The sequence below is a fragment of the Pelodiscus sinensis genome, chromosome 6 (assembly GCF_052426305.1).
Source record: "Pelodiscus sinensis isolate ZL-2025 chromosome 6, ASM5242630v1, whole genome shotgun sequence".
Taxonomy (NCBI): Eukaryota; Metazoa; Chordata; order Testudines; family Trionychidae; genus Pelodiscus; species Pelodiscus sinensis.
Window position 1 is genome coordinate 58192866 of NC_143057.1, and position 26747 is coordinate 58219612.

Sequence of the window (26747 nt, forward strand, 5' to 3'; positions counted from 1 at the left end):
AAAGTAGTGAAAACAAAAGTAATTAGAATGTTGCAAAGAACAATCTCTATGCACAGATAGTATTTTTTGACACTGAGCTATTTAATTTTTCTTCTGGTGTTTTCCAGGCTTCTTATATTTACAGGTAATTAAAGTTAAATAGCTGTGACAATATGTGTAATTAAATTTTCTTTCTTCATTTCATGACCCTGTTCTCCAGATCCTCATTCTGCTCACTGCCTGAATTTTCTTGCAGCACTCTCTGTGTATTAATTATTAAAAGAGTAGAGCTACATAAAATATTGATCTGTTTCCTGACATTCATTTCTGAAATGTAAGCGGAGCAAGAGGTAATACAGGAACCATTTCAAGAGCTTTTCTTTCTGTTAACACACAAAGTGTGAAGCATGAAAAGGTATTTCATTGAAAATGGATGTTCATTTTATTTTACTAGGCTTTAAATACGCATTAGATAACAAACTTTAAAATACAATTATTTTTCCAAACATGCTGTCTTTTATTACATTTCTTCCACCATTGTAACCAGAAACCAACAAAATCTCTTCCAGACTGATTTCATACTGAAGCTGAAATTCAGATTATCTATGCCTAGGTTTGCGACTAGGTCTAAGCACAGTAAAATGTGACCTACTTTTGGGCGCTATCTTTCATTTAAAAAAAGGGGGAGGAGGGATTGGGCATACTTATCTCAAGTTAACTGACTTGAAGTAAAATCCTAGTGAAGATGAGGCAGACAGCAGTTTTCACAAGAGTTAGCAGTTGAAGCTTAGGCCGCCCTGAAGGCATAAACTAGACCTACTAACTCTCACGAAAATTGCAGCCTGCCTTGTATTCATGAAGATTTTTTTTCTCAAGTTAGCTAACTTGAGTTAAGAATGCACCTTTTCTTGTAGTAAAGGCAAGGCATTAATTTTCTGTTGTTTTTCCTGTTTGTAATAATCTTTATACAGAAGACCAAGAGACCAAGTGGATTTAAAAAAAAAAAAAGCAAAATAAATCTTTCATTTTGTTACACTGTTTAAAGCACTTATTTTTCCATTCATTGTCCTATTTTCTTATTACTCCTCTAGATTTCTCATAAATATCTCATAAATTTGGAAAGAGGTTCTTCATTCTTCAATCTTTAATAACAGTTTTTGGTATATGTAGTGTTTTCTCTTGAAGTCTTAAAGGACTTCACAAAGCAGGTAACTATTGTTGCTTCCATTTTACAGATGAAGAAGTTGGGGCTTACAGAAGCAAAGTATACAGTGAGTTAGAGTCATCTGCTGACTCAGTATAGGCTCCTTTCCAATGCCGTAGCTACAAGTGGAAATTTGGGTAAACTTGACTTTCAGGTGAATGGGCAATGACAGGTGTGCCAGCCCTGGTGCCCCCAGCCAAAGGGCATCACCTACCAAGCTGAGCATGTGCATGGAGCAGGTCAGAAAATGGTAAGGCAGAGGTGCCGGAGTGCAGCTTTCTGTTCACTTAGCTACAGCCCGGATTACATTATACTCTTGCTGAGATTTGGGTGGGTCTGGATGCTATCTGCATGGGCCATTGCTCACCCTGGCCTACCCGTGGCTATGCCTTTTGTCCTTTCTTCAGTAAAGCAATGTTGATCAATCCTAACACTAAATCTTCTCTAAGGCAGTATATCCACTGATCTGGATTTTCAATCAGCTTAACTCAGGAAACGTGAAATAATTTGATAGCAAGTTGAACATATGCCTACTGTAGATCTAAGGTTTCAAAACAATTATTTTTTTCTACATGATTATTTATTCTCACATCATTTGCTCAAGATCGGTTAGATCAATGGGCCTTTCTAACTGATCAAAGGAAATTTCCAGGTGAGCATGCATACATTTTCCTACATCATTGGACTGAACCTCTAACTAGTTTTTACGTTTTCATAACACCATGCAGATTTTCTTTTAATATTTTTTAGCAAACAGTATGTGAAAGGTTTCATGCTGAAGTATTAGCTTCCTTCTCCTCTTTCCTCCCCCATTACATGCAACTGTGAGGATGAAATTCTGTATGGGGTGGAGGAAATAGACAACACCCACTATTATCAAAAGCAATATACTTTATCATGAACAGGCAGTCCAAGTTAAGCAAACTCCCTTCAGACATTAGACATATTAGTAAAATATGACTAAGCCAATGTTTCCATTTTAACAAATGTTACCCATGGAATATTTATCATGATGCTGTCTCCATTTTTTGGTACCTTTGAGGTTCTTAATTTTTCTAATCTTAAATCTCCTTCCAAGTAAAATTAATTTGGAATGTCATAACTATGCTTTGTAGAGTCAAAGAAGGCTACTAACTGATATGACAAATAAGGATATCAATTTTAAATTCCGAATTCAGTGCAAAGGCAGTGTTAGTTTTCTTCCATAAGTTGCTTAATGGAGCCATTGCACAAGCTTAGCCTTTATAAAGCCTTTTGATTATCCTAGAAGATATTCATAAATCATTAAATGGTTGAAATTGTGAAGTATGTATATGACCACTATTAGGAGACTGAAGAATTGAAAGTAAAAATAAAGTTGTTTCATGCCTGATATTACAAGGTATTGAGAGCCTCTTCTGAGGATCTGAGTACCTTCAGCTCCTGATGAAACAAGGAGTTAAGGGTGCTCAATATTTCATAAAATTTAGTTCTTGATAAGAACTATGCATGACAGTGGTGGTGATGAATGCTCTATAAATGCCTAGGTATGTAAAAAAATAATCATCGTAAGTTGCTTTAACAAGCAAAAGGAACATCACTAAGAACTCTTTAATATATATTCTTCATCCTGTTCTGTATGAAAGAGAGGGTCACATTTGGACTGCGATAATTACTAGGGACTTATCTTGCAAATGCTTTCTACTTGAATGCAGAGTTTATTACTATCAGGGCTGTTCTCCACTCTGGCACTCCAGAGTGTAGAAGATGGGGGCCCGCAAAGAACTCAAAAGGGGAAAAAAAACCCTTTGCCTCTATAGGCACTGTTTTTTTTAATCCCTAAAAATCGGGGGTGAACATTTGAACATCACCTCTCCCCCCACCCCAGGGTACCCCAAAGCTCTTTTACCCTAAAAGAGCTTGAAAAAAGAAAAGAGGAAAACAAGCTGCAGTCTCTAGTAGCTGACGGCTCAGTTTGAGGCATGCAGATACACACAGGCAGATCTTCCAGGACACCCTCCAGGTTCTAGGAATCAAATAATCAAATGTAGGTGTTATAGAGCAACTACGGAAAACATTAAAACACAGAAAAAAGTCTCTGGGCATAATGTCAGAGGGGAGGCATAGATTCACAAAGAGCAGTTCAAACAAAACCACAAAATAAAGAAAAAAAAATAACCTGAATGCTACTAGATTCACTTTTTCCCTTTACTTACTTCCAGTCTTCTCTTTATTCAGTCCACTTCTATGCCCCAAATTCCTTGGAGGTTTGGTAGTCCTTCCTGGGTTTAAATCATTCTGTCTTTCTCAACTCCCGTTTTTTCTCTCCCACATAAAAAAGCAGGCAAGGAATCTTATAGAATTCAAATTTTATCCCTCTATCTCAGCGGTTCCCAACCTTTTCCAGATGGGGACCCATTTTGACAATTCAGGAAGACTTGGTGACCCAGGGCAATTCAAAAAATGTGTGAATGGCTCCTTAAGAGTCACCTGGGGAGACACCTGGTGACCCTTTTGAAATGTAGTGGTGGCCCATAGGTTGGGAAACCCTGTTCTATCTTGATTAGTTTTCCCTGCCTCCTGGCCAACACATTTGCTAACTACCCGAGTTTAACCCCTTAGTCACCGGAGGGGTCAGCACTCCTGTCCATTACAACTACTATGAAGAATCTCTTATGTTAATAGCCCCTCTCATAGAAGTAAGTAGTACACTTAATAGTATAACACACTATCCAGGAGCCTCAAATCTTACAAAAAATAGCAATTTTTTTTTGTTTGGGATGTTTTGATTTTTGCTTTAATAGTTATTTGGAATCTGGGTATATCTCTTTTTTTGTGATCAGCTTTTCTAGTATTGTTTGTCTTAAAAAAATACAAGTTTCTTGTTTATGGGCCAAATTCTGCAGTCTTTAAACAAATAAAAATATTGTTGAAATAAAAGGGAATTTTGTCTATGTAAGTATTTCTACCAGTGTAAATAAATTCCAATGCATGACGATTTTTGTTTACATTGAATTATTATTTTACCACAATTTTGTCTTTAATGGATAGACAATCCCTGAGAATATAAATTGTTCTTCCGTGAGTGATTTCTTATGTGCATTCCAACGTGTGTGTGTGTGTACACACCATGTGTATTGGTGTGGGAAGATTTTTCCCTAGCGGTGCCCATTGGATTGAGTGTGGGGCCCCCCGGAGTGGGGCCTTCCTGGTGGCATATATAGACTTCTGCTGACCTGGCCCCGTTCAGTTCCTCCTTTCTGCCAGTGATGGTCATCGGCCTCTTGCTTTTCAAATCATTAGTCCATAGTGTTTATAGTTCTTTGTACTGTAGATTAGTTCTTTTGCTGTTGTGTTTTAGTCGTAGTTAGTGTGAGGGAGAAGGGGTTTCCCCTCCAATTGTTTGTGCTCTTGGGGCATGCAGCAGCACCGCGGTTTCAAACAGGGCTACTGTAGTAAGCAATGTGCTCAGAGGAAATCTGCATGCTGCCTGTCTGAAGTGCCTGGGAGAGGGACATCAGCAAGATAAGTGGAAGATTTGTAGGGGGTTTAAACTGAGAACTAAAAGAGAGAGGGATCAACAGCTTAAATTTCTCCTTATGAATTTGGCACTTTGGCCACAGCGTAACAACACGACCCCCACTTCAATAGCACGCAGCTTGCTGGTCTCAGTCTAGGAGGCCTCAGCACCATTAGCAGAGGGATCACCAGCACTTCTTTCCCATGCACAAGACAGGCTTGTCTGTTTGGCACTGGTCTCACTACTCAGTGCTGTGGAAAAAGAAGAGGACTGACCTGAGGTCATTTTCCCAAGGCCCCGGAATCTGCCCGCACTGAGCTTTCCCAGGCTGAGCACCTCCATCCCAGCACTGTCAAAGGGAGAGAGCTTCTCCCTTTGAGACCATTGAGTTTGGTGTCAGTGGACTCTCCAGTGCTTGTTGTGGTGGAAGAGGACTTAGATCTTCCCTCCATGCCAGATACTTTTGAGGCCACTAGGACCTCATCCAGTTTACGGGCCAATTCCATTTGTGTTGCAGCCACCCCCTCTACCTGTAGCACTGTGGCAATGCCCATTGTGTCAACTTCATCCCTGATTCTGGGGCCATTGATGTCTGCACCTGCAGCACTGCCACCAGCGGCAATCACAGCATGGCATCACTTGCAGCACGGTCTATGCTTCTTCCAGCGGCTCTGGCAACAGGGGTGACTTTGACACTACAGGAAACCTGCAGTTGTGAGCTAGCATGGATAGTCTCTCCAGTACTGATCTACAGCACTGCCTGGCTCTGCTCCTCCTTGGTCAGCATCAGAGTTAATGTTCGACTATGGCACTGAATCCTTCATGTCCAGGAGCTCTTTGTACCTCTCACACTCCTGGCACTGCTTCTGCCACTGGTATCCCAACACACATGGCAATAGTGCATAGGAACTGGGTGCAAGTCTTCCCCTACCTAGATGACTGGCTCATCAAGGGCAAGTCCTAGAAGCAGGTGTTCAGGCATGTAGACCTGGCCATAGCCAGGATTTCCTGGCTGGGTCTTATCCTAAATGTTTCCAAGTCCGCTCTCACTCCCACTCAAAGAATTGGATTCATTGGGATTGTTCTCACTTCTACTCAGGTGACGATCTCCTACCTGAGGCTCACTTTCAGGTCATGGCGAGCATCATCACTGGGTTCCATTGAATCCTAATCATTAAAATGCACAACTGCATTAGGCTTCTAGGATATATTGCTGTCCCTGTTGGTAGACAGGCTGATCCCTGCTCTTGGACCTTGTAATGCAGGATCCAGGCCAGCTGCAGTGCTGGAACTTAGAATCACTCCACCTCACAGTGTAGAAGCTCCATGGTTAAACTGTCTGTGTTGTCAAGAGGCAATGAGCACACAAATTGGGTGAAGATTTAAAGATTTTACTAAGCAAATATCAAGGTAATGTACAATGCTTAATATTAAAGAGTAATATCAGAGTAAAGGGCAATGTTCATTAAGCCTGAGCAAATCTCCGAATAAAATGCAATGCTTATTAAGAATGTTTTAGGATAGGATACAATTCTTACATTCCTTCTGCTGCTGGGAACCCTCTGAAGAAGGACTGTGGATGGACCCCAGTGGCTGGTTCATAGCACCTCCCGCAACTTCGGTCTATGCTGAGGTTCCAGGTGATTAGAAATATCCCCGGCACTTATATACTATCGGATCTACATTACTCACACCGATTGTTTTGAGAACTTGGCAAAATTGCTAATCATGTATATAGTAGCCCAGTGTCTGAGAGTCTGTAACGCCAAAATGCTGGCTGTTCCCTCTGGGCAGCACTGTTGCCTGAAATGCTGGCTGTTCCCACTGGGTGGCACTATTGCCTCCCTGGCTGTTCCCTCTGGGCGACGCTGTTGCCTGAGTCACGTTCTTCGCCTCCCACCTTGGTGCTCGGCTGACTTCTGCGCCGCCCAGCCAGGCCACAACAGGGGAGCCCAAATGGCCACTTGCTTTGCTTGCTCCCCTGCAAAAGCCTGGCTGAGTGGCACAGAAGAAGGGGGATGGGGTGGTGACGTACATGGCCAGGGGGCGGGGCCTGGACGAGCGTGAATCCCCGACGGAGACAGAGGAGAGCGGAGAGAGAGTGAGAGGCAGGGGGAGGAGAAAAGAAAGAGAGAGACGGAGAGAGAGACAGAAGGCGGAGGAGAACTGAGAGGGGGGAGGCAGGAGGAGGAGGAGGAGAGAGAGAGAAAGAGACATGGCGCAAGAGACCAAAGGCTCAGGAGAGAAGACCGATATGGAGGAGAGACCTGAAAATCCCGTCTGCTGACGGGCTAATTGGCTAGTACATTGAATATTTTCCCAGGTCAAATAATTAGCTTTAGCAGGTGGTAAACATTCAACAGAGATAGCTATGTGATCTTTCCAGACACTCCTTTACTTCCGGACCAGGTGGATAGCCTTGAAACAGGTCTCAGAGCTTGTTAAAAGTAAATAGTGCATTCCTAAGCTGTACCATCTTAATCAAGCAGTTAACTCCTTGAGAATAAGAAAATAATGAGAAGGAAACAGCATAATTGGCTGCCTAAAGCATCCAGTCCTAAAAGGAGATTCAGGCATAAAAGGGAATAATCTCCTCAATATCACAGTCGTCTTCCGCATTTCCACTACGCTGTCTCAAGCTGCAACAGTCAGTCTGTCAGGAAAGTATTACTGGGCACTGTAAACCCTTCCCTCAGGCTACCTACTTCACAAAATGGAAAAGGTTCTCCCTTTGGTGCCTCTAAAAGGGTGTATCCCCAGCAGGCTATTGTGCCTCTGCTTCTGGGCTACCTCTTTTATATGAAACACCAGGGTCTGTCTGTGTCATCCATTAAGGTCCTCCCAGCTGCAATTTCAGCATTCCACCCAGGCTTAGAGGGAAAGTTCCATAGTGGGTCGCTTCCTCAGGGGAATGGACAGGCTTTACCCACAGGTGCAGCATCCAATATCGCAGTTGGACCTGAATCAGGTCTTTTTTTCACCCCACATTCCTGCCAAAGGTTGTGTTATCAGTCCATGTCAGGATATTTTTCTCCCCATGTTCTTCCTAGAGCCTCATTCCACATGTGTGTGTGTGTGTGCATCCACACTGTATTTACAGGGATCATCCAATTTAAAGCTTTTTGAAAAGTTTTAAAGTCAGACTACAGAATCCCCAAGGTTTGTACACTGTAGTTCCATATTTCTTTGTATTTTGTTTTCATGTACAGTTGGCCCCCAGTGACACAGAGAAGACAAATCATGTGCACATCACAACAATACGTCCTTAGTTATTCTCACACAGAAAATAATCTAAAAACAAGACCAACATTTTCTAAACTATTTAAAAGCATGTTTTTCAGAAAACATAGCAAGCAGTTGGTTTTTTAAATAAAGTAATATCCTTCATATATATGAATACATGAAATTATAGGATAGTAGTTCATTTGACCTTTGTTCAGATTCTCTCTTGTGCAGTCATTGTAGAGAGGGAGCTAAATATAAAGACAAATCTTTTAAAATAGACCATCGTGCAAGGTCATGAAGAAAAAGATTACGCAGTTGTTTAGGGATATATACTGCCATCCTTGCTTACACTGAGGAAATACCTTATCTAGTTAAGTAGCCGATTGATTTCTGTTGCACTCGTTGTGGAGTAAATAATACTCCACATTAATATAGATGGTAAAATCTCTCCAATTGTTGGTTACGAAGCAAATGGACAAGAATGTGTCTGAAAATATCTGGAAAATCATTTGTAAATGCTTTCTCATAAATCTGTTAATGATACCAGTCATTGCTAGTGAACTGTGGTGCCATAAATTTGATTATTGAACAGATGTTCTGGACCTCCCATTTACATAGCTGGCAAGGAGAGTAATGAGACTCCTTGCTCTTGGATGAGCTCTGCAGGAGCCAGTGAGAGTTGTACACGCTTTATCCAAGGAAACATGGGGGTTATTCAGAGTTGTTCCTCACTTATATAGGGGTGAAAAAGAACAGTGAGTAGGAAGCGCTATGGCTTGCCACTACTGTACACTTGTCCTCAGTGATGGTTGTTTCTGTTGGGAAGAGAATACTAGGCTACATCCTTTAAAAGGTTTCCACAGGTTACTCTCGCTGCCTACCCTGGAAGGCAGCTTTGAAGCAGAATGCCTCTCCATGCTGCTTCTGCAGCTATACACCATTCCCATCTCTGACCTATGACTGACTGCCAATGTGTAGGCTTAAAGCAATATATTGGGTAGAAAAGAAAAAAAAAAGGCTACGAAATGGAGAGGGATCTTGTAGTAATCAGAAATTGTGTGTGTGTGGGGGGGGGGGGGGGGGAATACAGAAAAAGGTTGTCAGCTAAATGGAAATTGAATGAGGTGTTTTTCCCCCAGGGCTACCTCAGAGTTGTTAGTATGGCTTGGAAATGTGAAGGCTGCAATTTACAGTAAATTTGTGTCAGCAATTTACATATGGTAGAATGCACAAAGCTAGCATGGCTACATACGTACGTTCAATCAGCAAAACATGAAGGAAGGGGGAAGGTTTTTGCGACTTCCATTTAGTTTTTTGACTTTGCACTTATGACAGTTGCATGACAGTTATTCCCTGCAGAATTTGAAAACAGAGCGCTCTTAAAATGTCACTTTAAATTAAAGCCAGGATGTTTGAGAGAGCTAACTTATTTATGTTCTTGATGTAAATTTCAATAGCGTGCTGAGGTTTACTTTACTCAGGGTTTTTTCTCTGTCACGAAGGTAATTCAAGGAACCTTATTTAGCTGCAAGGTTATGAGATTTTTGTATTCTAGAAAAGAAGTACAGTAAAAAACAGTTACTGTTAGCCTTTCAGCAAAAGATAACGGTGTAAACTTTCGATGTTGAGAGCCAGATTCTTGTTCCTTGTCTGGCACTCCTCTTTTGGGGATGATTTTTGCACCAATAGTACACAAACGCATTTCTTGCATTTCCCCCAAATATATAAACTGTAATTATTACTAGCCTTTGAGCTGAGTCTGCAAGGGGTTTATGTGTGTTCAAATGTCCTGCTATTTTTCCATCCCTACACACCTTTCCTATGGTCAGGAATAGTCTAGCTTGTTTTTTTTCTAGTTTTAATATTAAGTCAGTATTTAGTATTCAGTAATTATATAAATGATATTAACCACTATTGTGGGTAAAAAGAATGATCACCAAAGTTCTCAACCTTGAAATTTTGTCCGACTGACTAAAATTTTACCAATGAAAAGTTCCGTATGAACATTGCTTTGGAATGGGAGGCACTTTCCTCTGATAAAGTCCTTCATTGGGGATGGTTTTAATTTCTCCTTTGAGTATCTGTGCTGCATAACTTACAGTGGCGCAGGTGTAGCCTCACAGCTGTGCTCCATAAGGTGTGCAGCGTAGACATAGCCCAACACAAGTGAAGGGATCAGTCATCTACACTGCAGGCCTTAACTCGAAATAAGCTACACAAATTGAGCTACATCAATTGCGTAGCTTATTACGAAACAGCTTATTTTGAAATAGGGAGTATCTACAAAGCACTTATTTTGAAATAGAGTACTCTTCCTCCAACTTCCCTTACTTCTCATACAATGAGGTTTACAGGAGTCGGAGTAAGAAGTCCTCCAGCTCAACATTATTTCAAAATTGACAGTATTTTGACACTATTTCAAAATAACTGCCTGATGTGTAGATGCGGACTAAATTTTTGTGGAATAGCACTAGTTATTTTGAAATATGGTTGCACTGTAGACGTACCTGAACTGTTTTTTTTTTGGGGGGGGGGGGGGGGGGAGGCTGTTGTTATTTCTAAAAAATAAACAATTAGAAACATTCTAAGCTTCTGACAGAACCTATAAAAGGCACTTTTCTTGCTTTGAGAAGCTTACAATCCAATTATAGCAAAGTCAAAACAAATATGAGGCACAAACAGTGTGAAGGATCAGTATACAGTGGGACAAGGTTGCTAACCAGATGGTCATACTGTGTTCTTATCTTGAAGGGTGCATTATATTTCTAAATATATTTTGGGACGTGCTTACGTGTTGCTTAGCGGTTAGAATTAATGAGAAAGTAATAGTTGACTTTTCAGTTCTGAAAAATAAAAAAGAATTAGTTTGGGTTGAACAAAACCATTTTATATTTCAGAATTTTGAACAAATCAGTAAAGCTGGGGAATTTGTTTTCAGTTATTTAAGAAAAGGAAGTGAAGGGCTAGTTGCACAGTTCATAGCCAGAGGAACAATCACTTAACCAGTTTTAGAGCAGTAATTAGATTGTTCTCTTGGCATGAGAGACCTTCGTTCAAATCCCTGTTCTTGAGTGAGGATTGAACTCAGGCTTGCCTCTCTCAAGTGAAGTGCCCTAACTATCAGACTTGAGGGTCTTCCCAGAAATGTTTCACATGGTGCACACCCAACTCCCTTGTGGCTGTGCCATCCTCATCCTGGCTGGCTGGTGACAGGTCTTAAGGCTGACTGACTAAAATTTTACCAATGAAAAGTTCCGTATGAACATTGCTTTGGAATGGGAGACACTTTCCTCTGATAAAGCCCTAGATAATCCATTCCAGCGCTTCACTACCATCTAGGTTAGATATTAGTTTTTCCTAATATCTAACCTAGACCTTCCCCACTGCAACTTGAGACCATTGCTCCTTGTTCTGCCATCTGTCATGACTGAGAACAGACTCTCTCCATCCCCTTTGCAACTCCCTTTCAGATTGCTATCAAACCCACCCCTCATTCTTCTCTTCTGTAGATTAAATAAACCCAGATCTCTCAGCCTCTCCTCGTAAGTCAAATTGCTCCAGCCTTCTAATCATTTTGGTTGCCCTCCACTGGACTTTCTTCAATGCGTTCACATCCTTTCTGTAATGGGGGCTCCAGAATTGGATGCAATGGTGCTCCTCTTATGCACCCTAATATGCTGTTAGCCTTCTTGGTTACAAGGTCACATTGTTGACTCATATCCAGCTTCTCACCCACTGTAATGCTCAAGTCTTTTTCTGCCAAACTGCTGCCTATCCAGTTGGTCTCCAGCCTGTAACAGTGCTTGGGATTCTTCTGTCCCAAGTGCAGGACTCTGCACTTATCCATGTTGAACCTCATCAGATTTTTTTTTTTTTTTTTTTTTTTTTTTTTTTTTTTTTGGCCCAATCCTCCAATTTGTCTAGGTCACTCTGGACCCTATCTCTTCCCTTCAATCTATTTGTCTCTCCCCCTAACTTAGTGTCATCTGCAAACTTGATGAGAATGCAGACCATCCCCTCATCTATCATTAATAAAGATGTTGAACAAAACCAGCACCAGCACCAACCTTTGTGGTATTCTGCTTGATATTGACCGCTGGCCAGACTTTGAGCTGCTGTTGGGCCTGACAATCAAGCCAGCTATCTATGCACCTTAGAAAGAATTCTACTGTTCTTAATTAGGATGAATCTCAGTCACATTGTGTACTTGTAGTATGATTGGCCTATAATACTGTGAGCAGTTCTGAAAAGCTTAACCGGATGTCCTGGGTTGTTGCTTGAGTGGGAGACTGCCAAGGAAAACCAAAGTTGCTACAAAAGGTGATGTTAGTGCCTTCGGGGTCAGTCCTGAGAGGTGCTGTACACCCATAACTTTACCATGTGGCATGCAGGCACGGTATTGGTAGAGGAGCCAACTTACATAAGAGATATTAAATCAACATAATAACTTGGTTTTATGGCTTTCAAGATATTGGAAGCCTGAGGCCTTTTACACAGTTGCACATGGAACTTCATTGCATGCAGCTCTAGGTCTGATGGCTTGAAAATCAAGCCCCAAAATGTCGGTGGTACTTTATGTAGGAAAAGAAAGACTCACTCCGGTGTTCCAGCCAATTTGCAATTGGTTTATAAATTGTTTTGATACTCTTCAGGTTGAAAGGTATGAAAGTAGTGACTACTGTATCGCGACTGTTTTATGGGGAAATGGACGCAAAATGCCATGATTTCTGTTGTGAAGTGTCCTATTGGTGGGTGCTTTCACCTGCTTCTTTCTATAATTCCAGATGGAATACACGAGCTATGACAACAGAATATTCTGATCTGGGACAGGTAATGCACAGAGGGACTCCTAACTTTGAGCTCAGCTCCCAGCATGTGTAGCTGGGCTAGTCTTTCATGAGATGTAGATGGGAGAAGGCGTGGAAGAGCCATTCCTTGAAGCTAGTGGAACACTTCTGCAGAGGTTGTTCTATCTCCATGGCTGAAGTAGCTTTGCGTGGCCTTACCATGGGCTAGAGGAGAAAAATAATAGTAATTCATCTCTAGGCCAGGCAGATGAAGTGTTCCCACAGATCTGTCCTTGGAAATTTCACAAGGATCTACTGTTGAGGATTGGGGGGGCTGCATTTGCCTTATAAAATATGCAGTTAATTTTTTATGCCCTGCTTCATTCCATTATAAATCTGGATGTCATATTGTATAGAATTCTTGTTTAATATATGATAATGAGCTACTGATACAGTGTAGTAGAAAACATAATCTGTTAATGAGCCATTAGGCAGGAACTCCTTTTCTGAAGATGGATGGAATATGAAGACAGAGACTGGCACTCAGGTCCTGATTTTGCAGACTTGAAATAATCAGCCTTTTGGGAAAATCAGCCACTAAATATAAAATATTACTTTCTGGCTACCTATTAAATTGTAATATGTATGCATTAATTAAGGAATTAATTGTATATTGGGCTGATCCATTTGCACAAATATGATGAATAGTAGCAGAAAATGAAGATGTTTTAAGTAATAATGACACTGAATTTGCAGAAAATAACTATAAACCTTCTCCTCCCCACACTCCCCCTCTGCATATGTATAACCATATGAAGTACATATTTAAGAGAAGTATGTTTTTGTGCTCTTTATATTTATATTATAATACATGTATTTTCCAATGTTCATGTGGCAAAATGCTGGTTGAGAAGCCTTTAATCAGCTCATGCCAAGGAGAATGGATTGGGACTGGGTAAATAGCCCTGTGCCTGTGCACTTGCCAGCCTAATTAGCCCAGAACCATAAAGGTTGGGGAGGAGCTAGGAAAAGAGAAAGGTCAGGCATAAAAGGAGGTGGGAGCTTCCTAGTCTGTTGCTTGTCAAGCCTGTTGTAGGCAAAATAGCTGTGAAGCTTGTATAAATATAATTGGGAACTGGTAGCGGGAAACCTATTGAGACAAAAGCACAGGAGTTGCACCAGACTGAAATGTCCCTGACTTATTGAAGAAGTAGATCAAGGGGCGAAATTCCCAGGGGATCAGCATGAACGACGTCACAGTTACATTAACAGTTCCTGATTCTAGATGTTTAAATATATAAAACATCTCACTAAAAATGTTGACTTAATCAACCTTAGAAATAACAGAAGCATTTATCACATGATTAAGATCCCCCACCCACATGCAGAGAAATGCTTTTCAAATAAACACTCTTGTGATTAGGTTTATTCTACAGTCTGGGAAAGCAGTAGATGGTTCTTTAGGAGCCACTGCTGTGCAGAAATACCTTCTGGTACATGAGCCACTGCCACATCAGGCTTCTTTGACTTGTTCCCTCGCAATGATAGATGGGGAAAGCACTCTGGTCAATAAATCTTGCATGGAGGAGGACAAGAAAGAACCTTAGTGCCCAAACTCTGATTTTCACCACAACCAGAACCAACTATTCTTCTTTTTCTGGCCCAGGAAGTCATTGCTAGTCCTTGGGGGAATTCTGCAATTTTACTATGGCTGTTCAGGACTGCACTGTGGGAAAGGAATACATAGATGACCTCAGAAGAGAGGAAGGGAGATAAGGGGAGGCAGTACTTTCTGAGGAAGAAAGATCTGACAGTTGAAGCCTGTCATTCCCCCAGGAGATGGGAAGAGCCCTTGTGCCTACTGAGTCCTTTCCTCATTTCTCAGCTTTTGGTGGAAGAAAGTGTATTAGATGGTGATTGAGTACATTATGAGAGTTATGACTGGTTGCCACATGAGTCAGTTTTCGGAGTGAATGTGGGAGTTGAGTATATTTGGGGGTAGTGAACATGAGTGGAGGTTTGTATTTTGAGGTCTGAGTACAAAGTTTGTGTGCTGAATAGACTTGCAGGGCTGAATTTATGGAGTAAGTGAATAAAATATGTGGACAATGGGTGAGATGTGGAGGAAGTTCTTGTTTTATTATTTCTGTTATCGTAGCACATAGAAGCCCTAGTCATGGACCAAGACACCCCCAGGAATAAAGAATGAGTAAGAGACTAGGAAGAAGAGAGATTTGGGTGAATAAAAAGGTTCTAAAGGGAGAGCAAATATAAAATACAGTTGTGGGTAAAGAGGAAGGAAAAAAGAGACTGTGTACAGTAGAAAGAGATATAAACACATTGAAAATGATGGAAGAAAAGAGCAATATGTCAGGAAAGGAGAAAAATAGACACAGATTTGACAAGTTTCATTTAAAAAAGGATATAATAGAAAACTGTCAGTTGTTACTGGGATCTGAAGATAGCAATATACTGTTTACATAATGCAAAATACCTTTGTCTGAATTGAAGTGGGTGATGGGGAATTCCTTGCCTTTGACAGGATGGATTTCTCTCTAGGTACTGCTAAATGACCACCTCCAGAAAAGCCATTTCTGAAGAATATGTTTTTGCCTTTGAAATATACCAGGTAATATAAAAATCCAGTTGATTTCCCCAAGGAACATGGATTCTTTTAAAAATCCTTGAACTCCTAACACCTTTCCCCTCCCCCCCCCCCCCCCCCGATCCAAATCAGGTCAGTATTTTATAGGTTCTGCAAATTACATTGAATAATGTAATTATGACAGCACATCCATGCATTATTTTTGCCTCCGTTTGGCTCCTGATGCTGTAAAACATTGAGCTCTGTTAGCCTCTGTCACCAAAACTCCAGAACTATTTCAAGCTTCCTTTCTTTACAGATGCCTGTTAAGGGAGGACTGTGGAAGTACTTGAGAAAAGGGACTAAAGCAGGGGTCTCAAACTCCCGGCCCTGGGGCTCACTGCAGCCCAAACACTTCCCCATTCTGGCTTGTGAAATACTTTGAAGAAGTTACTTAATCAGGCCTGGCAGGGAGGGAGTAAGTTGCACAAAGGCACTGCTCAGTCCAGGAAGCCACGTTGACTGTCTCCACTGCAATGCAAATAGGGCTGGCCAGGGAGACACCAAAGCTGATGTGCTTCTTCAGCCAGCACAACAGGATCAGTGGATGTTGCTTTTGGTTACCAAGGGCTGGGGACCCCAGCTTGAGGACGCGGATGTTAGTGGGGGGTGAGGGTGGATTCTAGTGCAAGGGCATAGATGTTAGCAGGAGGGCATCCTAACACAAGGACTTGGAGGTGTCAGGATGAGGACTTACTTTCATGTCTTTTGTAGGATCCTAGTCTCATGTACTGTATTGCCAACCCCAAGTGTTCAAAACTTATGAAGCAGACCCCTGCCCTCCAAAAAGAAAATTGCTTTTTGAAATCACTGATATACATATACTTATACATATACTTTTTATTAGGCATCTGGTGTCTGAGGTCTTTGGCTGAACTCAGGGCACATTTTCTAGTTTTTCTCCACAAACCATGAAGCCTACAATCTTTCTGTTTTTCAAAAAAGGAAGAACAAAAGAAAAAGAAGACTGGGATTCTCTTTGGTTTTTATGCACCAACACACAAACATAATCTAAAGTCAGCATGATCAGAGATGATAGCAGCGTATGAGACATCAGATAGTGAAGTTCCCAGTCCTGGCTTAATTCTAATAATGTGGAGGGAGCTTTTCAGGGGGAAACCCTCCCAAATATCAGGAGGTTTGTGATCAAATCAGAAGAGCTGGCATCATTGATATCTAGTCAGTTTCACAAAATGAGTTAATATTTTCACAGATCACCACCTATGGATGGAATGGCTCTGCACACACCTCCCCCAGGCCACAAGAAAGTGCTGGCAGTGGCATGGAGCTAACAGCAGGAAGCTACTCTAGCCCCACCGCACTGCCAGTGATGGCAGCGGGCACTTGGGTGGGTTTTAAATCACCGAGGGACAGTAGGTGGGACTGGAGGGCACATGAAGCCAGTAGCAACTAAGGAAGACTAATGTTCTGAATAGGAATTTCAATCCAGTTATAGTTTGAAGTAAGCTAAGAAATGGGTTCTTTAATCAGACCATAGGAATTAGGAAATAATAATCATTATAATTAGGAAATGCTTAGTCATTTTATAGGTTTTATTGTACTAAGAAAATGAACAGTGTCTCCTCAAAGATACATGAAAGGAAGAGATTAGTTACGTTAAACCCTACAACCAAGATTATGAAACAAGTTAACTCATAAGAAAAAATATATGTAAATTATAAGAGTAAATGAATGTCTGAATTCTCACACAGAGGCTGATACTATGGAATCTATCATTTCTCAGCAGCTGTTTATAAAACCAGTGAAAGCTTTTGGAGATGATAAAACAGACGGTCTAATGGTTGAATGACATTTATCTTTCTTAGAAAATGTTTTACTTGTGTGATAGTATAAAGTGGTTATCACTTTAGGCAGAACCAATAAATCAGTTTCAAATATGCTTGCAAGTCAGTAAATCTGTTTTTAAACAAAGTAGACTAATATATTATATGAATTAATTTGGTTTCTAATGGATTTTTCTTTTAAATATGACAACTAATACTTAAACCGAGTAAATACAGTCTCAATGACTGAATACAACACATCCATATAGGGATACGTTTTATATGCATGTACTGTATTTAATTAATAAGCATACATAATTATATATAGAATGTAAAATTGGACTTAGACTTCTTTGTACTCTGATCTGTTTTGGAAAAAAATAAATTTGTGGCAATGGACATTGCACATGAACATTTTTTTCCCAAAAGAACAAAATGGAATTCTGAGAGATGCTGCTTTTATAATCTGTCTATTATGTATGTAAGGGGTGGCCAACCTGTGGCTCTGGAGCTGTATGCGTCTCTTCAGAATTTAATATGAATCTCCAGGCATAGTGCTGACTCCAGGGTTGGGACCTGCAGGCACCAACTTTCCAGTGTTCCAGGCCCTGCCCCTAACTCCATCCCTTCCTCCAAGGCCACGCTCATTCCCACCCCCTCCACTGAACCTGCCATTGAGCTTCCTGCACACTGAAACAGCTGATCATAGTTGGTGGGAGCCACATGGAGTGAGGAGGGAGGTCACAGGCAGGCAGGAGGGTCTGGGGGGCTTGGGTGAGGGTTACTAATGAGGGTTTACTGACTTATGACTGCAGCTCTCTAGCAATGTACAGTGGTAAAATTCTGGCTCCTTCTAAGCCTTAGGTTGGCCATTCCTGATATATGCTATCTTTATTTATCAGCAGCAATAATTCTTAATGGCCATTGACAAAATATTCATCATGTCTCAGGGTCAGGCCCTTACCTTCAAAAGTTTATAGATTACTTCAATAAGGTTAGGCTTCTGTGTTTTGTAGTAAGAACCCAAAGGAACTCAAGTATTTAAGACCATTACATCATTAGGTTGTTTTAACAGAGAAAAACATGGGACCTAAATGTATGCATTTTCACAAAAGATTAGTTATTTTGGGTGCTTTTGCTTTTTTATGTTCACAAAAGCAAATGATATAATATATTAGTTTCAAAGGTGCCACAGAATTGTTCATTTACTTATGTTCATCTTTTTGCCCTCCATGCACGTTCCAAGGTAAAAAGCAGTATATCCATATCAATCTTATAGTGTTATTTTTAGCTCTAGTAAGCATAAAAATCACCCATCAGACAAGAGAAAAGCATAAGTCATAAGATTAGGTCAGAGGCTAACAATCAAAAAGTTCAGAGAGGTATGCTAATCCTTAGGGGTAAGTCCACACAGCAGCATGTACACTGACGTGATTCCGAAATATCATATTGTGCATCTACACTACAAGCCTTTATTTTGAAATAATGTCGAGCTGGAGGACTTCTTACTCTGACTCCTGTGACCCTCATTTTACGAGGAGTAAGGGAAGTCAAAGAAAGAGTGTTCTTCCTTTTACTTTCTGCGGTGTAGACAGTGCTTAAAACCAAGTTAAGCTATTTCGACTTAAGCTACGCAATTGACATAGCTGAAGTTGCTTAGCTTAATTTGACTGTAGCCCTACTGTGTAGTCATGCCCTAAATGTTCAGTAGGCCATTAAGTACAACATATTTTACCAAGTGAAGATCGCCACTTGCACCACGACATGCTGCCATACTTCAGCTCTGCATAAGCACTCTAGTTGAAGTTCTCTTTCTTGGTCAGGAGTCCTCAGTTTTGGAATTTGCTTCTCCCCTTTGGTCCGGCCAGAGCCCAAAATTGTTAATCTTCTAGGCATGCCATAGTGTCCATCTTTTTCCTTGCTGCTTGTAGGGTGTGGGTAGAGGTAGACATATTTATAGGTGATAATTTGCTAATATTCATATGATATTTAATTTATTAATGTTTAATTTTAATTTACCAAATTTACTGAATGGGAACTTATTATAATAGTGTAAGAAATCAAATAAATAGAATATACATGTCTCAAGTTTTGTGAATGATTTCTGGCAAACTGTAACTTGTGCAATTTAGTGTACGTTCCAAAATATGCAAATATATAAAGTTCTACAGCAAACCTTAAGAATGTGTGTTGGCATTGTCAACATGTATATAACTTTCTGATTGTACTCCTCTAGTGATTCGTGTCAGTCAAATTTTCATCAATAACATTTTGTTGGTAATAAAAAGCCATGTCACTGCAAATTCAGATGAAACATCAATGAGAGAAATGAAGAAGAAACAATCTTATAGGATCAACTATATAAAGCTTACATATTTATTCCAGTTCAGTGTAAGCCCTCCTCTATAAATCCACTGACGTCACTGGGGCTAGTTCTGAGAGGAATTTAGAATCTGGCTCCTACATGACGTATGTCTATGGTTATTCTTCAGGTTGATTCATAAGCAGAGATACGTATAGTCTATTATAATTGGCTGCCAGGGAACAAGACAGTAGAGAGGTAGGAAAGCAGGTGATTATTAAAAAAATAGAAAAGAAAAAAGAACTCACTGTATTATAGCAACTGATTTCTTTAAGTGTGGTGTTCTTTTGTTTTTCAGGTGCAATTGAAAACAAGCATTTCAAGTCAATATGTAATTCGTACCCAGCCAACAAACACCTGCCTTTCTACACTTGAATGTGCAGCTATTGCTCTTGCCATTATGGAAAAAAATGATGGCATTCAGGAGGTATGTAATTAATATTAAATAACTGACTTTATTAATATAACAGCAGTATGAGCGCCACCTTAGTTAAATAATAGTACCATATTTCTCTTGAACACCTCACATATTCTTTATCTCAAGACCTGAATGCAACCATGAGATATTGGTGGTTCACCTGGGAGACCTAGCAGGAGTAAGCAAGCAGCTGTCTGGTGGTGGTGTTCTGTTCCTTCCTTGCAGACCATATCTAGGTTGTACTAACAGACACTTGAAACCTACTCCTGCAGCTCTGTAATCTGGACTTCACCAAACCTTTATTCTTTCCCTCATCTTATACCACATCCCTGTCAAACACTACAGTCTTGAATGCTAATAGTTTGTTCATGATACTTACCTTCTTTGTACTGAATACTAACTATGCTGTTATACAGCTACCCCCATAACTGCATTTGATCAGCTCCTTTGTGAAGAGGAATTGGTTAAAGATAAAGTTGGGAAGATATCTGGAAGGAAGTGGTGGGCAGAGGTTGTGTTGGGGTCCCCATAGCTGTCCGGCTGGGGCAGGCAGTAGTCCTAGGCAGCAATCAGGTGGCAACCCTTGGGCAGCCAAAGCAAGTAGTGTATGGCCCTGAAGCCCCCTGTTTAGTCTGCAAAGCTATCTAGTAATCCAAGAAATTAGCCTGTAGTCCCTGGGCAGGGCAGAATAGGAGTCTGTAGTCCTGTAGACTCTTGCCTGATCTTAAAAAAAAAAAAAAAGTCCTCCCCCCCCCAAAAACAAACAAACAAACAAACAAACCCCTGGGTAACTAGCTATCTTGAGCAGGGTGAAGCAGCAAACAGACTTTAGTCCCCTAGGTGGTGCAGAGTAGGAGTCTAAAAGCCTTACTTCCCTCTGGGCTAGGAGAGAGTTCAGATAGCCTTCTCAGCTGGTGTCAGTTTTACTTCCCTGGCAGCATCTGCAGGCAGTGAGTTGTCTGGCAGGTATTCCAGGTTCCCAGGTTCTGTCACCAGGAGGAGGCCACATGCTCCCTTCCTCTTCCCCTTGACTGACCTCGGCTCCTCCCTTTTACATGAGTTCTTCACTTGGAATATGTTAAGCAGAGAAGGGGCATGGTGGTAAATACCCACAGTGACGGCTTGACTGAACACAAGCTTTATTATTTACTCCTGAGGGAATGCTCTGCCAAAAATAATTAAATTAAATTAAATTAAATTCTACGCTTAAAAATATAAAAATTAAACACACCGTATTTTCTAATTCTGCAAATGTTATCTGCCAATAAATAAACGTGGCTTCAGCATGGTAGTGGGGAACACAGGCCACTGGCTGCCTTGAGGTGGGAGATCACCCTGAAGCTCCCACTTCATACAGGGACTTAGCAGTGAGGCTGCACTGGATCCTAACATGATGCAGGTGCTGATCCTGACACAGAAACACCCCAAGGCCTTGCCTCTCTGCACCAGACCATTAGGCATGGGTGAGCAGCTACGAGCAAGGTATGAGCAAGATCCAAGTGTGGAGGGACTTCGTGTAGCAGGATCCATGTATGGGGTGAGAAATGCCAGTGGCCCAGTGAGAAATCTGGGTGCACGGGCTTATTGATGGGTTCTGGGTACAAGAGCAATGGGACTCTGCAAGGGATCCAGGTGAAGATAGTTGTGGCTCAGCAAGGAGGGGGGATCTGGGTGTGAGGAGATGGAACCTGGTGGGGGGGGTCTGAGTGTGGGAGAGGCTCAGTGGGGTTGTCTGAGTGCTTGTGGATTGGGTTTTGATGGGGTAGGGCTCCAGGTGGGGGGTCTGTGTATGGGGGCTCATCAGAGGGGACCAGGTTTAGAGAGGTACCAGTGCTGGGATTAACCATTAGGCTAATAAAGTATATAGCCGAACCCCTTCCTATTCTTTAGGCCCTTACTTGTCAGGCAGGGACACGGCAGGAGCCAGGTGAGGAAGGGAGAGTAAGCTTGCTCACATAACCCTGCTGGAGCACTCCTGCCTATAGGAAAGGCAAAGCAGCCCCCTGTGTTTTAAAAAGACTTCTGGTTAACATTGGTGACCAGACACTAAAAATTTAGTTACCATGCCAAATGGGGTGTAGTTTGAACAGGCATTGTGCTCCCCTGCCATCTCCCCTCAGTTCTGATGTCTCTTCAGCTCTGCTTAGCTGTCAGGAAGGGAGACGGCTCTCTTGCTGTGCCTGTGTCCCTCTCCTCATTCAGCTGAGCAGCTCTGTACTTGCAGAAATAAGTGGAGGGCAGTGGCATGTAACCTTGTGTGCCTCCCATGCCATATCTCTGCCCATCCCAAAAGCCGCACCCATGACTCCTACCCTCTCTGGTGTCCCTGTCATTTTCTGCAGGCACAGAATCCTCCAGGAATAAGTATTATAATCACAGCCTTTATGAACCTAACCTCCCTCCCATCTTTTTTTCTCTCTATGTGTTCATTCTCTGATTCCCACTTTTCTTCTGTTATCTTCTGGTTTGTATACCATACCCGTCCTGGTATCTTCTCTAAATTCAAACCAACTGTCCTCACTCTCTTTTCTCTCAATCCCTTCTGCCTTTTTTTGTCTTGGCCTCTCCTCATTCATCTTGCACTCCCCTGATGCACTCCTCCTCTCTCATTCACACAGAGACAGTCCTCTTGTTCTCATCAACTCCTACTCCTCTCTCTCCTCTGCATTCCCCTTACATTTCCTTTGTCATTTCTCATCCCATACTTCTGCTTCTCAATCTTATTTTTCCTATTTCTTTTTTGAAAAAAGATGAGAATAATACATTTAGATCTGTCTTTCCATCACTTGCATGTATATCCACTTATAAAGGCACTGAGAGGCCTCTGTTTTGAGTATAAAACAAATGCCAAAAATAGATAAGAGTTCAGAATTTTGCTCCAAATTATGAAATAGAAAATGTATTGCATTTTTAAATATAGAGTGACAATCAGAACATGCATGTGTTGGAAACATATGCAGTTTTCCAACCACTTGGCATTCCTGATTACAATACCTAAATATTTCCCCTAAACTGTACAAACAGCATTTGTAGTACGCTAATTCCACAAATATAGCATGTTGTATTGAATCTTTGTAAACATTTTTTTCAGATACATTATAGAACTAAGTAGTATCAAAATTTACTAGGTTCTAAGTACTGAATCAAACTGCCAGGAAGTTTGCAATTGTTTTTATGTGTAGAATTTACATATTTATTCTGTTTACTGCCTTCAGTCTATTCGATTAAGATTTGATATATTGTATCAAGTGAAAATACTTGTAAAATCTGCAGAGATTTCATCCTATAATTATTAAATCCTTGATTATTATTTAGATAATTAATGATTCTTCAGCAGTGAATGATGTGGCAATCAACATGTGGAACCAAAATTTTAAGCTAAATCTTTAAAGCCATGATGTCCAACACTCTACCCACTAGCTACATGTGCCTATTTGCCTGGTTGAGTGTGGCTAGTTGGCTTGAACAATGTGCCTGTTTGGCTAGTTGAGTGTGTGCTTCAGACCTGGTTGGATGCCACAGCTTTAAAGCTTTGTGCTTTGCACTCTGTTACCTCTTTATGGAGGATAGGTCCATCAATGCTGTTAATTAGAATGGACAGGGATGTGGTCACTATTCTGTTTGTTAGACACTGGAAATGGGCATCAGGATGGGTTACTTGATGATTATCTGTTCAGTTAATTCTCTTTGGGGCACTTGACATTGTCCAGAGCTGGAAGACAGGATACTGGGCTAGGTGGATCTTTGATCTAACCCAGTATGACTGTTCTTATGTTCTTTCTTACTGATAGCTGAAGACAGCTGAAGTTGACAGGATCTTTTCATCTTGTAAATCTTATGCCTTAAATATATTTTAGAAAATAAAAGATGCATCCCTTATTTGAGAACAAATGTGTGAAAAAATATTTGAATTGGGATATTTTACTGAACTGACCAGAGCACATACTGCATATTTCTCTGCATAATAAGGAGTACAGCTTCAATTTACCTTCCGTTGAATGTTCCAGAGCTTTTTGTTTTGACCCCCAAAGCGCTTGCATGCTTTCATTGTCTTGAAACACGTTTCAGTGTCAGAAAATTTAGCAGCTTATTAATGATGGGCGTACACACAGTGAAACATGCACAACTCAAGCCTGGTTTCTGACAAAAAGACATGGATTGTCACATATCTTGTAAAGCCATCCATGGTAATTCATTTTAAAATATGTGTGTTAATGATAGTCTTTGATATCTGAGCTCAGGATTAAATCAAGAGACTGTTTCTACCCATTAGAAATGACTAATTCAAGAAGAAAAATGTAGAATAGGAAATAGAATTTGTTTAAAAAAAGGTTTTGTTATAATTTATCAACTAGAAGAAACTTCTATTTCCATGGCATGTATCTAAATGGAAGGAAATAGAGGCACCTGTGTGTCCTAGGCCCTGATCCAGCCAAGATATTTAAGCATGTCCCTTGCTTTAAGTACATATATATTGTTGAACTGGGGCCTTGAAGAGTTAAGTCATCTTTATGCCAATATGACCTGTTGAAACTGTTGGGCTATGTCTAGACTGACATGATTTTCCGCAAATGCTTTTAACGGAAAAGTTTTTATGTTAAAAGCATTTGTGGAAAAGAGCATCTAGATTGGCATGGACACTTTTGCGCAAAAGCACTTTTTGCGGAAAAGCATCCGTACCAATCTAGACACGGTTTTGCGCAAGAAAGCCCCGATCGCCATTTTCGCCATCGGGGCTTTTTTGCACAAGAGGGCTTTTTCCCAGACGGGAGAGTCATTGTATTTGCGGAAGAACACTGACGATCTTACATTAGATCATCAGTGTTCTTGCGCAAATTCAAAGCGGCCAGTGTAGACAGCTGGGAAGTTTTCCCACAAAAGCAGTTGCTTTTGCGGAAAAATTTGCCAGTCTAGACACAGCCTTGGAATAAAGTAGATACTAGAAATTTTTTTAACTGGTCAGATGTGACTCTCTTCCAGTTTCCTTACATGTAGTAACATTTAGTAGCTACACAAAGGTTATTGGAGTCAAACTAAGCAATTATGTTTGTTTTATTTTTAAATAGATAAATATTTTAAAATAGTTTTAAAATGTTTTCTTACAGTCAAAGCACTGCGCTGGTGAACTTTAACTCTCAGAAGACAGGGCTGACAAGCAATTAATAGTTCTACATGTAAATCGGTCCAGCTTTTGCAGAAATGCAGAGATGACCTGAGCTGCACTCCACTGCTAGTGGAAGATAAAATGTTTTTCTAAGCCTGCCCCACTGACCTGGAATAGTTCTTTAGTCAGAAAATGTGACCTACTGAGTTGCTTCTTTCAATTAATCAGCTTAAAACTGTCAAGTGCCCTTGGAGAAATTTGGGTCATGACAGTTCTTGAGTTTGTTTATTCTATTAAGTCAAAGAATAACAATCAGACATTAGCCTTTGCATTGCAAGTTGTGATCCCACTGGTCTGTGATGGAAGACTCCTGTCAAGACACTAATATGGCCTCAGTGTTCTCAGTCTTTTGTTGCTGGCACTGTAATTATTAATGATAATCAACATTTCAAGAGAGATCTAAGGGCATTTTAGGAGTGCTCTGCCAAATCCTGGGATGTAGCTTTTCTGAGTATTGTAGCTTCAGGGGGTAGCCGAGTTAGTCTATTACAGAAAAAAACAACAAATGGTCTGGTAGCACTTTTTAGACTAACAAAACATGTAGATGGTATCATGAGCTTTCGTGGGCACAGCCCACTTCTTCATATGACTGGAGTTATGGGTTGGGGATATGAAAACTCAAAATAAATAGGAGAGGGGAAGAGGAGGGGCGGGGAGAGAAAGAGCATCATTAAGTATCTGGAGAATGGGTACTTAAACCTAAGCAGATAAAAATCAAAGTCAATAGATAGATTCCTAAAATGGGAAGGATACCACTCAGGGAGCTGTTAGCACCTTCAGTGGTTATTAAGTAGGTAGAGTCCCCACCAGCCCATATCATGATTAAGTCCATTAGCATGTGAATTGAATTTGTGGATGAACTGGGATTCCAGGGCTTCTCTGTGTATTTGGCTTGTAGAGCTGGTTTGTAACAAGACAGTTCCTTGAAGGTCTGTCAGACTGTGGTTAGGCAAGCTGAAATGCTCACCAACAGGCTTCTGTATATTCCCTTTACGTATATCCGATTTGTGTCCATTGATTCTTTCCCACAGAGACCGTCCAATTTGTCCAATATATATAGCAGTGGACACTGCTGGCATTTGCTGGCATGTACAGTCAAATGACCCCTTGATTTTGTGGCTTATGTTGTTTGTTCCAGTGATGAATTCGCTAGTGTAGATATGTGGGCAGAGTTGGCATCTTTTTTTGGTTGCAGGGCTGGGTTCCTGGAGAATTATGATGTGGTTCATGATGACTACAGCGCCTCCTTTGTCAGCTTCTTAGATTATGATGTTAGGATTGGTTTTGAGGCTGTGAATAGCATTGCGTACTGTATGATTGAGGTCGTAAGTTATATGTTGTTGTTTGCTGATAATGTCAGCTCGAGCATGTTTGCGGAAGCAGTCGATGTAGAAATCCAGACTTTCGTTAGTGGGAGTCCACATAAAAGCTCTCTTCTTGTGGGGTTAGCGGGGGGGGGGGAAGCAGTGAGGTCAGTGTGTTGTATATCGGTATGTTGGAAATATTCCTTCAGGCAGAGGTGGCGAAAATAGGATTCCAGATCCCCACACAACTGAGTCATATTTGTGGGGGTGGTAGGGCAGAAGGAGAGTCTACGGAATAAGACAGATTCTTCTGCTGGGCTGAGAGAGTGATTAGATAGGTTGATGATGTTGTTGGGTGAGTTGAAAGTATCCATTAT

The 26747-nt window shown here is 41.0% G+C and overlaps 1 protein-coding gene across 4 annotated transcripts in view; it reads left to right on the forward strand.

The window, feature by feature from the left end:
- The window catches only part of DTWD2 (DTW motif tRNA-uridine aminocarboxypropyltransferase 2), a 251190-nt gene that overhangs the window by 159506 nt on the left and 64937 nt on the right, over positions 1-26747 (forward strand). For all 4 annotated transcript variants that reach the window (XM_089779290.1, XM_089779289.1, XM_075931968.2 and 1 more), the window contains exon 5: positions 19783-19911. In XM_089779290.1, coding sequence (XP_089635416.1) covers positions 19783-19911 — 129 coding nt within the window. The remainder of the gene's footprint in view (positions 1-19782; positions 19912-26747) is intronic.